The sequence below is a fragment of the Podarcis melisellensis genome (assembly GCF_964234715.1).
Source record: "Podarcis melisellensis genome assembly, chromosome: 6".
Classification (NCBI taxonomy): Eukaryota; Metazoa; Chordata; class Lepidosauria; order Squamata; family Lacertidae; genus Podarcis; species Podarcis melisellensis.
In genome coordinates, this window is record NC_138538.1 from 87,003,879 (window position 1) to 87,021,152 (window position 17,274).

General features: G+C 44.6%; 1 protein-coding gene across 9 annotated transcripts in view; it reads right to left on the reverse strand.

Moving 5' to 3' along the window:
• Nucleotides 1-17,274, reverse strand: part of SWT1 (SWT1 RNA endoribonuclease homolog) — a 32,469-nt gene that overhangs the window by 14,514 nt on the left and 681 nt on the right. For 4 of the 9 annotated variants that reach the window (XR_014169292.1, XR_014169293.1, XM_081914835.1 and 1 more), the window contains exons 1-11: nt 16,234-16,398; nt 15,141-15,228; nt 14,432-14,506; nt 13,983-14,041; nt 9,925-10,609; nt 7,527-7,592; nt 6,216-6,345; nt 5,999-6,097; nt 4,721-4,909; nt 2,773-2,866; nt 1,975-2,123 (exon numbers count right to left, since the gene is read on the reverse strand). Coding sequence is in view for 7 of the 9 variants with exons in the window: in XM_081914835.1 (XP_081770961.1) it covers nt 1,975-2,123; nt 2,773-2,866; nt 4,721-4,909; nt 5,999-6,097; nt 6,216-6,345; nt 7,527-7,592; nt 9,925-10,609; nt 13,983-14,041; nt 14,432-14,506; nt 15,141-15,197 (1,603 nt within the window). In the remaining 2 variants the exon portion in view is untranslated. Of the gene's footprint in view, nt 1-1,974; nt 2,124-2,772; nt 2,867-4,720; nt 4,910-5,998; nt 6,098-6,215; nt 6,346-7,526; nt 7,593-9,924; nt 10,610-11,342; nt 11,410-13,982; nt 14,042-14,431; nt 14,507-15,140; nt 15,229-16,117; nt 16,399-17,274 lie in introns of those variants that run through there. The other 5 variants (XM_081914838.1, XM_081914836.1, XM_081914839.1 and 2 more) reach the window with 3 other exon arrangements.

The window sequence follows — 17,274 nt, forward strand, 5'->3', positions numbered from 1 at the left end:
ACGTTTTCATGGACTATGGTCCACTTCATCAAATGCATGAAACGCTATCCCACTCAACATATAACATATTAAGCACAGGTATTTTGAGTTGCAGGTACATAAGGTTTCTAATGTATTGGCAAATCTTGCTACTATGAAGAAGGCAGGGCCGTAACTGGGTGGAATCTCCCCCAACCAAAGCTAAACAGTCTGCACTGATGATCATGGCCCTGACCATGAGGCAAGGAGGAGGAGGAATCACCCATCTCAGGGCAACCTCTGCCACTGAAAGAAATGGCTCGTTTTCCGTTCTCTTGGGGTTGTATTTCAAGTGCACTAGTGGAATTAAAATGGCTTCTACCACTACTAATGAAGCACTGCCACAACACGGAGAGCACCGAGAGGGTCACATGTTCCAGCATCTATAGCAGCCTTTCTCAACATTGGGTCCCCAGGTGTTGTTGGACTACAACTCCCATCATCCCTGACCACTGGTCCTGCTAGGTAGGGATGGTGGGAATTGTAATCACCCGGGGCCTCAAGGTTGGGGAAGTGTTAGAATTCACTACACTTAAGCGATCTCTGATGCTCACCCAATCGACTATTGGCAGTCACCTCAAAAGGAGATTCCCCAAGTTCCCTGAAGAGTTTAATCAGAATCTTATTTCATCCAATATCTACCTGCTCATTTTAACTAGCCTGATAAAGAACTGTTGGCTCTTTTCTATGTATTTTTTGCTCTATAAGACGCACCTTTTCCCCTTCAAAAATTAAGGGGAAATGTGTGTGCGTCTTATGGAGTGAATGCAGGCTCCTTGGCTTCAGCGATAGCAACGCGAAGCCTCCGAAGCGCAGAGGGAGAGCTCCCCCCGCACTCCAGAGGCTTTGCGTTGCTTTCGCTAAAACCGCCTGAAGCCCCCGGAGCGCAGCAGGAGTTCCCGCTGCGCTCCGAAGGCTTGCAGATAGCCGCCTGAAGCCTGGAGAGCGAGAGGGGTCGGTGCACACCGATCCCTCTTGCTCTTCAGGCTTTGCTTCGCTGGAGAGGTGCTGCACAGTTTTCCCTCTCTGCGCAGCACCCCTTCAGCGAAGCAGGAAGAGAAATGGAAGGGGCTCCGTTTCTCCTGCCAATTCGCTGAAGGGGCGCTGAGCAGAGAGGGGGAGAATTTTTTTCCCCTGTTCTCCCCCTCCTATGGTCCGGTGAGTCCTATGGTCCGGTGCATCCTATAAAGCAAAAAATACAGTAGTTCTACTGTTGAGAAAGGTCAACATACCCTCTCCTTTAATCTTATAAAAGTTTCTGTGTGGTGCAGTAATAATAGTAATATTATTTATTATTATTATTATTATTATTATTATTATTATTATTATTATTTTATTTTTATGCCACTCATCTGTGTGGGTCACCCCAGCCACTCTGGGCACCTTCCAACAAAATATTAAAACACAAAAAACCCTCAAATATTAAAAACCTCCCTGTACAAGGCTGCCTTCAGATGTCTTAAGATGTTTATTTCCTTGACATCTGATGAGAGGGCATTCCACAGGGTGGGCGCTACTACTGGGAAGGATCATATGCCAATGAAGTTCAGTATTTCAGTCCTTCATACATCAGCTTAGCATTATTTATCTGTTAGAAGATTATTAGAACTACGTGAAATATTGAAAGTTATTGGAAATGTTTGTCATTGTCAGTCAGGTTCTCAAAGAGAATAAAAATGTTTGCAAACTACTATTTATCAGCTTTAGGCTGGGTGGCATTCACCTAAGTTTTACTCAGGACAGACCCACTGAAAAAACTGAACACAAGCAATTTAGGTCAATTCATTTCAACAGGCCTACTGTGAGTAAAACCTAGTTGACTACCACCCTCGTTTTCTGAGAATAAGATCAGTTCAATTCAGTGGGTCTTGCTTCTGAGCAGATGTGTACAGGATTGCAGTATTATTTAACTTGTGCGGCCACTATGGTAATCCTAACACATCAAGAAAAACAAACCTCTTTCCGATTGGGACTGGCCGCTAGAAGCATCTTGAGTCAGCATTACGGTGTCTCTAGTCAGCTTCCGGAGTGCAGTAACAAAGTCCGCTTTGCTAAGTGCCTTAACTTCACTGACAAGGGCTTTGCTGCACAGGTTTTTATCATCCCTGTGAAAATAAAATTGTTTTCATTTTGCATTACTTGAGTGGTAAGGAGGACAGGATTATTATGCCTTCTTCCATGGCAAAAAAAAAACAACATCTGGTCCAATTCATTTATCTATGTCTGTTTAGAGCTATTTTAAAATATAACTTCTACAAAACTAGCATAGCAAAAATCTTGTTTTCAAAGATAGGCATTTTTTTTTACATTCTAGTGGAGAGACTTGGCTTTCCAGACAGAGGCCACCTATTTTTGTACAAATTCCACAGAATTCATACATGAGCAGTTCTCAGCTATAGCCAGGCTCTGTTCTGAATACCTTTCATTTGCACGATTTGACTGCTTCTTCCCTCATTGACTGATTGTTCTCACCAACCCTTTCTAAAAACAGGATGCAAACTTCTTGGATTCGTGTTATGAAAAGAAACATCATCTTCAGTTAAGCAGGGAATGCAAAATTCAACAGCACAGACGGAAGAAATGAGGCCTTAGGGAGAACCTCAAGGACTCAAATTTACATAATCACAAACACTTTTTTAAAAACAATGGTATGTAGTATCTTCCCTGCCTTTTTGTTTTGTTTTGTTTTTAAAACTACAGCATAATGGCTGTGGATTCTTATCCAATTTAGCTCTCTAGTTGGAAAGAACTTACGTCATCAGTACGATTTCAGCTTGAGGAAAGAGGTTCTGATACTGCAGGCAGCACTGCAACACACGATCATCATTGTTCTCAACACAGGAACCACCTGTAAATTTGGCAAAAGCAAGTTAGCATATCATGCTTTAAGAGAACTTGAATGAATAGCGTTTACACATCATTGTTAAAGCAGGCAAAGGAGACACCTGGCGGCTCTCACTTACTTGCCTTCGAAGCACAGGCAATATACAGTGGTGCCCCGCAAGACGAATGCCTCGCAAGACGAAAAACCCGCAAGACGAAAGGGTTTTCGGTTTTTTGCGTCGCTTCGCTAGACGATTTTCCCTATGGGCTTGCTTCGCAAGACGAAAGCCCATAGGGAAATCTCCGGGGACCTCTTTTAAATGCTGGCGGTGGGGAGCAAAGCCTTTTCCCCCCCTCCGGACTTCAGAAGAGATCCAGGAAGGCCGGCGGGGGCGAAAGGCTTTGCTCCCCACCGCCAGCATTTTAAAAGCGGTCCGGGATAGCAGGGAAGCGCTTCCCGCTATCCCGGACGGCTTTTGAAGGCAGGCGGGGGGAGCAAAGACTTTCGCCCCGGCCGGCCTTCAGAAGAGGTCCAGGACCTCTTCTGAAGGCCGGCAGGGGCGAAAGTCTTTGCTCCCCCCTGCCTGACCTTCCCGGGAGAGCGGAAAAACGCGCAACGATTCTCTGCTCTCCCCGATGGCTTTTGAAGGCAGGCGGGGGGGAGCAAAGACTTTTGCCCCCCGCCAGCCTTCAGAAGAGGTCCAGGACCTCTTCTGAAGGCTGGCGGGGGGCGAAAGTCTTTGTCCCCCCTGCCTGCCTTCCCGGGAGAGCGTTTTAAAAGCGGTCCGGGATAGCAGGGAAGCGCTTCCCGCTATCCCGGACGGCTTTTGAAGGCAGGCGGGGGGGAGCAGGACCTCTTCCGAAGGCGGGCGGGGGGCAAAAGTCTTTGTCCCCCCTGCCTGCCCTCCCGGGGGCTTTTAAATCGCCCCGGGACTGTCCCGGGCGATTTAAAAGCCCCCGGACGGCTTTTGAAGGCAGGCGGGGGGAGCAAAGACTTTCGCCCCCCGCCAGCCTTCAGAAGAGGTCCAGGACCTCTTCCGAAGGCGGGCGGGGGGCAAAAGTCTTTGTCCCCCCTGCCTGCCTTCCCGGGGGCTTTTAAATCGCCCCAGGACTGTCCGGGGCGATTTAAAAGCCCCCGGACGGCTTTTGAAGGCAGGCGCGGAGGGGGGGAGCAAAGACTTTTGCCCCCCGCCAGCCTTCAGAAGAGGTCCAGGACCTCTTCTGAAGGCTGGCGGGGGCAAAAGTCTTTGTCCCCCCTGCCTCTCCCAGGAAGGCAGGCAGGGGGGAGCAAAGACTTTCGCCCCCCGCCAGCCTTCAGAAGAGGTCGGGGGACAGACTGTCCCCGGACCTGGTCTGAAGGCGGTTTCCATAGGAACGCATTAATTGATTTTTAATGCATTCCTATGGGAAACCGTGCTTCGCAAGACGAAAAACTCGCAGGACGAAAAGACTTGCGGAACGAATTAATTTCGTCTTGCGAGGCACCACTGTATTTAAATTGCTCTGGAAAGGTAGGCTATGTTCAAACGCTACACAATTCCCTCCACATAAGATTTTTGGGTCTGTGAGAGGAGGAAACAGCAGTCCCATTGCACCAGTGAAACTACTCGCATGGAGCTTTGGACACGAACCATTATGTCATCCAATCACATTAAGCAACTTGCAGCCCAAAGATTTCCAGGAGAGAATAAAACCAAGTGATTAAAAAAGACAGCATATAAACAGTAGTTCTAAACAGTATCACCACAGTATTTTCAAAGGCCTGAATATTTTTTTTAAATTTTGTAAAAAGGTTCTTCCATCCACAAAAGATGTCAACTGTCTTAACCAGGCTATAGGGCAAATTCTGCTATAATCCACCAGCTTTGTCACAACTTACGTGTTTGCTGAGAAGCAAGTTGCATAGATTGACCCCACAACCTTGGATCTTGGTTCTTCAGGCAAGTGTAGATGAAGTGAACTGCAGGGATTGCTTTTTGCCCAACCTTTGCCAATATTTTCCCTCTTTTTAAGTTATCCAGTTCTTGCAAAACGACCCAGGGAATGACAAGCACAAATCTGCCAACTCCTAAACAGGAGAAAAATAGCTTACGTGTTATTAATCTATGGTAGTTCTTCAAAACGCTGTACATCTTTCAACTGTGATTAAAAAACTAATTCAGCTTGCTGTTGGATATTCTGCCAGTGGATCTGCATAGCACTGACCACATTTAACAGAATCAGGACATATGCATCTGACAGGGAAAGTGTAGCCTTAGGGCAAGGTAAAATTTGATCTGTATTTTCCACAGCTGGGGCTCCTGATGAGATTTGCTTTTTCTCTTTCCCACCTCCTCTGGTATTGTACCTGGCAAAGGCATGAGCCAAAAGGTTCATCCTGTGACTCTCAGTCAAAGGTGAACAGCCAGAGGACAAGATGTTGGCCAATATTGTGTCAATTTGTGGTGTGATGGAGTGGGCCAATGTTCTGGTGGAAAAGGAGAGCATAGCTGCTGGTTGGGTACAACCACCCGAGTCTGTGAAGACCTTCAGAGACACCTTGAGTGTGAGGTTGATGTTTGTATCTGCCGCCAATGCTGACTGGTTATCAGGAGCTGAGGTTGTGTGATACTGTGCATGCTACATTTATGGACGAAAGTAGTTTTCTACTCCACCAAGGTGAGAGCCTATTCAGGTTTAAAAACAGATCCTTCTCAGGTGATAGTCTAGTGGGTGTGGGGCATGATACCATTAGTGCTTCAGAGATGGCAATAGTATCTTACATGTGTATGTTTGGCTGTGAACCTCATGTGGGCTGTAATATTGCTGTGTATAATTTTATGAGATTTATGTGAGTGGTTGGTTGACACAGATGTTTGAGGCAATTGATTACTGTCATGGTCATACAGAAAGGATGGCAAGTGAGTCTGGGTGAGTGGCAGAACGTGTGTTACTTTGGTTGAAAGTTTGCACTATAGTGCCTCGTAATGAACTCTGCCTTTATGTTGATATTGTGCTTCATATATTGACTTTGTTTATGTATTTGTTTCATTTTTGTGGAAATCATTTGGCATGTACTTATTCTGTTTATATACATTTATGTATTCTAAACCACATCAAGATCTTCAGATAGTAAGTAGTTTATAAATGGAAATGGAATTAATAAATCCACACGCACCTGGGATATCTGTATTCTTCAAAGACTTGATGAATTCCAGATGGCTGATCATTATATTAGTATCAATCACAATCAAACTATTCAGGCCAGAAAGAGTTCCTGTTACAGAAGAAGAAACACACAGAAATTCTGTTATTTGGATTCTGTATTGATTTATTCCCGTTTATTGCCTTGTTATGGAAGAGAAATCAAAAATACTTGATGCGTATAAACTTACTAGCAGACATATTTGATTCATCATCTGGAAGATCTATCTCCATGTTGGTCAGCTCTCCACAAGTCTGAACCACAGGCAAAGCCATCGTTTTGTCAATGCGAGCAGCATGCAGTTCTTCTGCAATCTGCATCTATGGAAAAGAGCAGTATAAACTTGAAATCAAGGCTGGCACTGGGAGTTCACATCACTGGGCACCAACTAAGGCTCACACCCCACTCCCAGAATTACACTCTCTTGCATATTCCTTGGCCACTGAGTATGCTCAGTCTTTGAGGGCTATGTTTGGGTTCCTTCGCTTGGTTATCGTTGTTCCTGGGACTTTTTTTTTAAACATGGGGTTTCCCCAAGTCTGATGACCCTGCATTTTTGGATGGGGCCATTTTGGCTGCATGAGGATTCATGCTTAGAGTGAATCACAGAATTGTAAGGTTGGAAGGGACAATGAGGGTCATGTAGACCAACCCCCTGCAATATAGGAATCTTTTCCCCAACATGGGGCATGAACCCACAACCCTATGATTAAGAGTACCATGCTCTACTGACTTAGCTTTGTAATTATTACCGTATTTTTTGCCCCATAGGGCACCGGCCCATAGGACACACCAGTTTTTTTGGGGGGGTGGAAATAAAGGGGGGGAAATTATTTTTCCCCCAGGCGCTTGTGGGGCCGGCAGCGGGGAGAAGGGCTCTTCTCCCCGCCGCCCACCTGCAGTCCAGGTCCGGGGACAGCGGGAAGACGCGCTGCGCCTCCCAGCTGTCCCCGGAGCTTGCGGGGCAGGCAGCGGGGAGAAGCAATCTTCTCCCCGCCGCCTGCCTGCAGACCAGGTCCGGGGACAGCGGGAAGATGTGCTGCGCCTCCCCGCTGTCCCCGGAGCTTGCGGGGCTGGTGGCGGGGAGAAGCACGCGTCTCCCCGCCATCCGCCTCCAAAAACCACACCGGGAGACAGTGGGGTGGCGGCGTTCCGCCTCCCCGCTGTCCCCCGACCTTGTGGGACTGGCACTGCGGCTCTCCTGAAGCCTGGAGAGCGAGAGGGGTCGGTGTGCACTGACCCCTCTCGCTCTCCAAGCTTCAGCGAACGTCTGCATTCACCCCATAGGATGCACACACATTTCCCCTTCATTTTTGGAGGGGAAAAAGTGCGTCCTATAGGGCGAAACATACGGTATATAGCACAGACCTGCTTATACTTCTTGACAAGTTATGGAGCCAATCGTAAAGCAAAAGGCTTTACGTGGTGCAAGAATCTTGTGGTGCAAGCATCGCAGCTAGGGAATGCTAAAGTGCACCTGCTAGGTTACATAACCACTAACCTCTTGGTCTGTGTCAGTACTTTCAGTAGCTTCACAGGAAGAAGAGTGGCACGAGGCTTCAGAGCTCTGTAACAAAAATTAATCACCTCAAGAATCTGCACTGTATCAAAAGCTTTGCACTAAAGAGAAAGCCCAAGTAAATATTATTTGCAAGGTTGGAAGTTTATTGGGAGATGGAAGTGATTTCAAGAGGGGAGGAGAAGGGAATGAGAATGTATGGCAATGGCTGAATGTATGGCAAGACGGCCATACACCACAACGGATGTGTGCACACATGCACATGCACACAGAGTTTCTAGAACACACAAAAAAGGCTAAAGAAAGTTCCCCGAGGCTTAGACATGAACAGGTTGCTTTCTTGTAACCATAGTTCTTTGAGTGGTTATCTGAGCAGCAACATACACTGAATTTGTCTATGCAGAACACTATTTCAGAAACTTCTTGGGTTTAAGCTGAACCTGTGGCCCCTGCCCCCGAGCAGCGAACCCCTGCTCAGGCTCAGGGTCAAGACCCTCTCCTCAGTTAGAGACACTGCAAGTGCAAACTATGAGCTAGGCTGCAGTGAGAAAGAAGGGCAAGTGTTGTGGCTGCACAGATGTCCCATTCAAAAGTCTATGGCTGCATGTGAGCAATCGGCTCTTCTTCATGGTACAGCCACGTACACAGTAGAGTAACAAGCTAGCAAACCAGGAGTTGGGAGAGCGCTTATCCCAAAAAGGTTATGTGACAGATGCCAGTCATAAGATTATAAATTTGTGCCTTCTTAACGGGGTATAAAACTGCACTGGCATATTAGAAGATACAATGTCCTTGTCACAGAGGGCAGGAGCTCACAGCACCTGACAACACAATTGTAGATTGTGAGTCAAATGTAGAGAAGTTCCAGGGAGGCTGGAGTTGGCGTGGTTGTAAGGTGAGAGCAAATCCAGCAAGCAAATGCCATGAGGAGACCCTTGGAATTCAAAGTGATCTTCATTGAATGGTCTAGTAAGGATCAACACTAGGGTTATAACTATTTTACAGCCTCATGTTCCCGAAGCCTAGTTAGACGAACCTTTGCCTAAAAGCAAAGGAATGAACTGGCATTTCCAAATCTTTTGAAAAAAGGTCACCCCAAAAATCAATAATCTGATTTTCGTATATGTAACTGTATAATGTATTAGGTAATAAGCATAACATGTATTACAACACAGGAAAATAGAGCTTGCAAATTTTCTAATACTTGTACAATGTTTTGTACATTGTACATCACTTCTTATTGCTTAAAATAAATTGAGGTTGCAGTTTGCCTTTGTTTCTGCTGCAAGCATCGTAAGGTTCCTACATCACTTTGACTGCACGTTCTGCACACTGATTACTTCTTGGTATCTGGAGTAGCCCACAGTCTATATCCTTAAAGTTCACCTTTTCTGAGAGTTCTTTGGGTTAACTGATTTAATTCTCATTCCCCAACTACAACAATGCAGAAGTACACACAATTACCACAATCACCCTTTGATACTATTGTTTTTAACACTGTAAGATTTAAGATCCTTCAGGGTCTTTCTATCAAGAGCAGGGGTCGGCAACGTGCAGCCCATGGACCGGATGCAGCCCACGAAGACCGTTTTACCGGCCCAAGAGCCACCCCTGAACCGAGCCACCTGGTGAGTCCCCCGTGCACTGCGCTAAACCGGCGCGGCACAGTGCAGGAACTCGCTGAGCGGCCCCGGAAATCGCGTCTGCGCATGTGCAGATACTGGAAATAGTATCTGCGCATGTCCAGACCGAAAATCACTTCTGAACAGGTGTGATTTTCAGTGTCTGGGCATGCGCAGAAGCGATTTCCGGAGCCACAGACATGATTTCCGGCATTGCGCTGCGCCAGTCCGACCCACGGACGATCTCCGCGGGAGTGATCCAGCCCATGACTGGTAAACCTTGCCAACCCCTGATCATGAGCTATCTTTTTTGTTTATGAAGTGAAGATGGCAATGACTGTTTTCAGATGCAATCAAAGCTTTTGCTTCAGTTGTGATCTAAATCCGAGTTTAGGGTTCTGTCCAAACCCTAAACTGCACATAATCTTAATTACAGTTCATGGAAACAAACCCACTTCATAAGCTATGGTTTGATTGGCCATATGTGAAGGTTTGGATGGCACAGCAAGTTGTGATTAAGCAAAAGCATCTGAACCCTTGTTTATGGTGGATCTGAAGGTGAAAGAGGAAGGAGGGAGGTGCAAATTCAAGTGGCTCGCTCTTATAATGCTAAAATAGGGTTTAAGAGTTATCTCAGATTCATTCCGGTGTCTAAATTAAATAAGCTATTTGCTGGGGAAGTTATAAAAGCCACCACCATTGTTGCTGCACAAAGCAAAACTACCACAATTCTCATAGTAAACTTTTAACAGCTTTACCCGACTCATCTGAAATGCTGCAGGTTCAAATCTATCCCCTTGGGTCCTCGCATTACCAATATTCTTGTGGGACTCATGATGAAATTGTTCTTTCTGTTTATATTCTCTCTGGTGATATAGTTCACGCAAGTGGTGCAAGGGTGCCCGTTTCATTCCTTTGTCGGTTTTGTGAGGTAGTTTTAATGAAGCATGTTTGGCTTCTTCGGGAGTGTGCACAGAGGATTGCCAAGACGGTAGTTTAGCACCTGATAAGCTAAAGGATGAAAAGGTGGGGTGTGACTTTTTTGAAGTGTTTTGTGAAGTTTCCTTGAACTCCAGCACACGTTTTACAGTTTCTTTTAATTTGGCACATTCCGCCTCAACCTTCTTTTTCTTCTTTCGGCTGCTAAGAATCCTCAAATCCTGCAATTCCCTTTTCCCTCTTTTCACATCAGGATCACTGCACATCTCTTTGTTGGAGCCCTCCTTCCGAGGGAAGGCTGCTGCAGAATCCAGACTGCTTGTCTTTCCTCCACGTTCAGCTTTCTTTTTAAAATGCATGGTGACCTTTTCACGCTCTTCAATAGGCCTTATAGTACCACAGACAAGATGGATATCTTTGGAAGCCTCTTTTTGGATAACTTTAGTAGTATCTTTGAGATCCAGACTCTTTTTTCTTTTCGTGTATCCAGCACTATCATCCGACCTACGGAAGGATCAGCAAGAAAAAACTATTACTGTACAAAGAAATTTGACAGTGGAAGTTTCGTACAGAAACAGGGCAGTTTCTTACAGAACAAACTCAGGGTTAAGTTCAATGGGAAAATGTTGAAAGAGAATTAGATTATTACTTGTGTACTAGAAAATGTGGCAGACAATATAAAAAGTTTAAACTTATTTTTACACCAGGTTAAAAAGAGAAGCTGATCCTTCACCTTAAATTCTGAGCAAAACAAACAGCAGCCATGAGTAACTATGGGCATCCGCATCCATTTCAAGCAGTAAATATAGATAGTTTTTAATGTGATCAGGAAGATCATTGCAATGCAGATGAAGATCTGCAATCAGATGTTTACCTCCATCAGCCAAAGGCATAGCATGGAGCAGTGGCGTAGCGTGGGTTGTCAGCACCCGGGGCAAGTCAAGTAATTTGTGCCCCATAACCCGTGGATTTGCGACCCTAACCCTAACCCCCAGATGTTGCGCCCGGTGCGGCCGGCCCCGCCTGCACCCCCCTCGCTACGCCACTGGCATGGAGGGTGCTGTGGCTCTGGGAGCAATTTTGTGCCCCCAAAGCAGGCTCCTTCATCGGAGCCTGGCTCTGCGCCAGAAGGAGCTGTGCCTTGGCTGTGGCGTTTGTGCCTGGCACAGCTCCACCCCGGGTCAAGCCTGACCCAGGGGAGGAGAGCAGGTAAGTGGACGGCAGCGCTGCCACCCACCCTCCTTGGCTGCGGCACAACTTGAGCCTGGCGGTGGCAGCAGCTCTGCCACCAGCTCACTTCTGGCCCAGGAGCAGAGAGGAGCCCTCCTTGGCCACGGTGTGGTGGAAGGTGTTGGGATTTCAGTTCCCACCAGCTGCGAGCAGGCAGCTACATTGTTGACATCATTGTTGACATCATGTGATGTCTCTGAGCCTGAGACAGGAAGTCTCTGCCAGTTCTCATTGTAACCAGGGAGTTACTGTGAGTTACTTTCGCTTCTGAGTCGAAGCTTGAGTCGAGTCGGAGACTCTTGTGTTATGTTGCTCAGGAGAGCAGACATGGTTGTACAGTCTTAAAGTAGCTGAGTAGACTATGGACTGTCTCTTTCTTCTGTGATGGAATGCGAGTGTGCTCCTCTCAGGAGGGAGGGGTCACTTATCACTGGTGTCTCTGGACTGAGGGAGAATTCCAGCAAGAGAGTGACCACCGGAGAGAAGCTCCGGTGCCTTGGGAAGTTGGCACCCTTCCCCAGGGGCGTTTTTCCAACAGAAGGAGCCAGGGTGCACCCGCCACGGGCAGTGTGGGTATACGCTGTGCCGCTGCCACCAGGCCAGACTAATTTAGCCATTTAACGCCTTCACTGAGGTTTTGAGGCACGCGAGTCATAAATTAAACTAAAAAATGATTAATTGCTGACATAAGCATCAGTTAAGAGGGGTTACATCCACTTCAGCCATAAGTAATCCTTGCACCGATGGGATAATTACTTAGTGCCACACTGGATACAAGCAAGACGTAGAAATTGTTATGGCAGATTGAAGACAAGAGTTGCCATTATTCTAATACGAACAAAAAGATAAGGATAACAGGATTAAAACGCAAAATTTAACTTCACACTTAGAAGCTTAATAGCCTAAATTTAAATGAACATCCCATGGTTGAAATACACCCCCCAATATTATACTAGGAATTAAGACATAGCAATTAATATGAAAAGGATGCACAAAAAGAGGTTTCCTGCTGAACTGAGAGACTGGTAAACAGGCTTACAGAAGCTATTCAGTAGTTATCAAGTTGCAGCTAAACTAATTAAACCCTGCTTCACATCCATTAACTCCCATATACTGCATTCTCCATCCTAAACTCTGCTGACTCTCAACTGTCTCACCCCCCTAACATTTCAAATTCACTCTCCCTCTCTACCTACCTAACATTGCCTAAATACTTGTAATACACATAGCTTAATACTTATAACATGCTTGCCTTAATTACTCTATTGCATACATTATAAAAACACACCAGAACCTCAAAGACTCATATGTTGTATCTGTACCTGGCAATTCCTATGATCATATGGGAAGTGTCACTTTCAACCATAGTAACACCAATGCATTATTACTGAATGAGCTGCAAAGGACAAGGCCATTGCAGATTAGAGTCTATGTGTAGGAAACATGAATGAGCTGCCCATGCAGAAATTTAAGTCCTGCTGGGATTGTGAGCCAGGTAGTTATATCTCAGTTCTTCCAATATTAACCACCTGGGACATTTAAATCATGGTGAAAGAATAGCAGCTGGTGGAAAGGACTATAGTTTTGTATTTTACAATAGTTTCAAAAATAAAAACTTAAACCAAAATATTGTCATAATATGTCATTAAAGTGTTTTCCATTCTCTAGACTGAATGGCAGCTTTAAAAATAATCTTTAAATTTGATGTTAATATGTTTTATCTTTTTTTAAAGCTGCCTTTAGCAATACAGGGCATACATTTAATTTGTGAAAAGCCAGACAATATGCTTTCATTTTTAATTTACCAAGACCTCAAATGAATGAACAGATTTCACACAGTGTTGTTCCCCACCACCCACACAGACTATTTTACTTTCTGAAGCTGCAGTTCAATAAAAACGTATCTGGGAATATGTAGGAATGAAACCACGACAGACGAGTAGCAGGTGTCATGAGAGGCGTCTGCCGGGGCAAGCCCTGGGAACTCTCTATTATTGATTATTAAAAACATTGCCACAGGTGTGCTTGTGGCTGATTGGTTGATACAAACACAAAGCAACTTGTTGCTGATTGGTTAACATATAAACATTAATCACCAATAGATTAAAGGCTGGGAAACGGGGCTGGAACTTAGACAGGCATGAAACCTCCTAATTAAATTATAACTAAAGATTGATATAGCATGACTAAAACAATTACTAATGATTGATCATAACATGAAAGAATATAATAATCGAGTTCCGTAGATGTGGTCAGCTATGCATTGAGAACAGGTCATCATGAACTTAAAATGAACTGAGCGATGAGGGAATGTCTTGGTGTTTGGAACAGGTTCGTACAGTGTGTGCAGAAGCAGAGAAAAGCTTATGAGTGAGACTTCTCAGAATGCCAGAGAAAAGAAGCAAGAAGCGAGACTTCCCAGAGAAAAGAAGCAATACTTCCCTTAGCAAGACTTCCCATAAGGCCACAGTTATGTGCAGGAACAGAATTTCCCTTCAGGAATAAGTCCCACTGAACTTAATGGGGCTTTCTTCGGAGTAAATAAGTATAGGATTGCACTATGAATCCGCAAGAAATGGCAATTATTTTTTCAGAATAAGCATAAATATTTTTAAATGACTGCCTTTAGTTTCAAGTAACAATTTACCCTTTACTCGTTGGCTGCTCTTTTGCATGATGACTCCTAATTTCTGCCTTTTCATGACTCTGAAAGAGTTAAAACAAAATCTACATTATTATTTATACATTAAATTGATATCCCGCCCTTCCTCCAAAAGAAGCTCAGGTTGGTAATTAGCCTCCAATTAAATACAGAGCAGTATCCCAGACTTTCACAAGGTAGCACAGCAGCTACAGTGCATGAGTATTTTCTGATAAAAGAAATATATTAAGCTATCGGGGTTAAATTAAAGCATGCATCAACCCAGCTTATATTTAACATTATAAATACAGCTGAACAGAGTCTATAGTCAGAGCAATTGAAATACCTAAGCCAAGGATAATTTAAGCAAATCTAAAGGCAACAGACAAACTTCTAGTACACCACTCTAATAAAAGTGACTGTAATGCTTTCTTCTCCAAATCTCCAAGTCTCACCTTTTCACTTCTATGTGAAGATGAGCTAGATGATTGGTGCGATCGCTTTTCACTGGAAGTCTTGGAATAAGAATGCTAAAACACAAAATGAAATAGAAAAAAAAAATTACTGAGGCCCCCCTGGAAATCTACCTTGTCTACGCGAACAAACAGAACGATGCAGTGACAAATTTGCATTGTTTTATGTAACTATGATTTAACCTTTTCTCTTTGGGTTTAAGATCTCTCTTTCTCAATCACACACACACACATATACACTGAATTAATGATGTTTTGAAAGGACAGTTCTCTTAGACACCCCATAAACACACATACTGAATTAATTATGCACATCAAGAGGGTATACATCCTCCTACAGGTCTTGTTTTTCCACCAACCAACTCCTGGAAACACGTAGGGTGGACAAGAATCAGAGCAAAAAAAATTAAGTTTGGCCAGGAAATACAGTGCTTCCTTTCCTTCCTTGTCTCTCACACACAGCCATACAAACCTCAACAACAGATTGTGATTAAGCAGGAGAGACCTTCACCATGTCCCAGGTTTGAAGGACACACTAAGTCATATCTTGCTTAGCTGCTATTCTGCACTGAACTAAAATACAGAGATAAACAAAGCCAATACTCTAGCTTACCATTTTGTGCAAAAAAGGCCACTATGTGAATACAAACTTATTTCCACTCCATATTTGCATCTCCACAGACTTTCCTACCTTGGTATCTGAAATATCCTCCTTTTTGCTGGATTTCTTTTTGCGTTTTTTGTACATGTTCAAGTTTCAAATGTTCAAGTTTCAAAATCTAAAAAGAGAGAAAGGCAATATAATTATATTTCCAAATGCATTTTACATTTCCCTCTCTTGTTGCTTTGGCTAGTAGATGAGGCCAGGGTTTTATTTCCCCTTGTTTCTGGAGTCTGGGGTTTTCTCTGGGCCACTCTTTCAGAATTAAAATTTGTTTGTGCCACATTGGATTCTTTATTGATAAGAAATACATTGGAAAACAAAACAAAAAAAGCAATTCCTGACAGTGCTTGATTTATAACACAGAACACAACTACTTTATAGCATGATCATGGGGCATACAGAAAGTATACAACAATGCAGCCACGTAAGAACATGAATCATTCCCTAATTATAAACAAGTCTCTTCCGTATGTACCTTAAGTATGTACACAAACTCAATGAGAGGTGTGAGCTTGCTTTTGCCATGTAATCTCATTTAAACTGGGACTAATTTGAGGCAAACAAACTCATCAACACATTTTGAAAAGCAAGCTATCCCTGTTCTGCAAATAACATATATACATACCGTATACACATTTCAGTGATGTATATGTGTGTGTGTACACACACACACACATATACATACAGTCAATGGTTTTTTCTGGGAAGACGCAGGGAGACGCATACCCCTAAATATTTTGTTAATCTTTGTACTTTTGTCCATTTACTGTGTTTATTTTTCCCGATTTGAACTATAAAATGGTGATTTTCTTGAGTCAAAATGAGATTACCTACCGCTAAACATTTTTTAAAGAAAAAAAGCACTGTATACAACTATACATCACTGAAATGTTGAAATATTTCTTTGATTGTCCTTGAATCTTTCCCACATGCTACACTGTTTGAAAACCACTGATCTATGAATGCGAGGAAAGTAAACACCCAAATCCACAGCTGGCCAGTACCTTTATGGGCTTAATGGCCAACTGTGAATTCCAAACGGCACTTCCTCAAGATGAAAGGCAGTTTTCACAGTGCTAAACAGCAAAACGAAACTTCCCTCAGACTCCCAGGCACTGACCTCCTTCCTCCCCAAGAGTTTATTTTCTAGTAAACGACCTCAGATCCCAGGCTTAGAACGGTTTGCCTTCTCTCTTCACACTCGGCCCCTTTTCTTTTCCTCGCATCACAATGAGCAGCATCACAATGAACAGCGCGGAGTCGTTGTTGCTTTTGCTTTTATTAAAAAAACAAAACTAGGGGGCAATTGGCCGCGAAGCATGTTGGGTACTGTAGTTTTCCCGGTTCGCCTGCACCATTAGAGATGTAGTCCCGCCTCTCTTCCCCAGTTGATGTTGGACTACAACTCCCAGCATTCCTACCTACAAGACCAGTGGTTAGGAACAATGGGAGCTGTAGTTCAGGCTTCCTCAACCTCAGCCCGCCAGATGTTTAGGGACTACAATTCCCAGCATCCCCGACCACTTGTCCTGCTAGCTAGGGATCATGGGAGTTGTAGGCCAAAAAACATTCAGAGGGCCGAGGCGGAGGAAGCCTGCTGTAGTTAAATACTAATACTGATTTATTTATACCCCTCCCATCTGGCTGGGTTTCCTCAGCCAGTAATATCTGGGGACCTAAATTTGAGGAAGGATGTAAACAACAAGTAAACTTAGCATGCGCCGAATATACCGAACTCCCCAACCTCCTCCCTCGCATCCGCAATGACAGCAGTCGGCTTATTTCTCTTTTGCTAGAACAGAGACCATTAGGCGGGTACTAATGAGAGAGAGGGGGACGCGGGTGGCGCTGTGGGTAAAAGCCTCAGCGCCTAGGGCTTGCCGATCGAAAGGTCGGCGGTTCGAATCCCCGCGGTGGGGTGCGCTCCCGCTGCTCGGTCCCAGCGCCTGCCAACCTAGCAGTTCGAAAGCACCTCCGTGTGCAAGTAGATAAATAGGGACCGCTTACTAGCGGGAAGGTAAACGGCGTTTCCGTGTGCGGCTCTGGCTCGCCAGAGCAGCGATGTCACACTGGCCACGTGACCCGGAAGTGTCTTCGGACAGCGCTGGCCCCTGGCCTCTTAAGTGAGATGGGCGCACAACCCCAGAGTCTGTCAAGACTG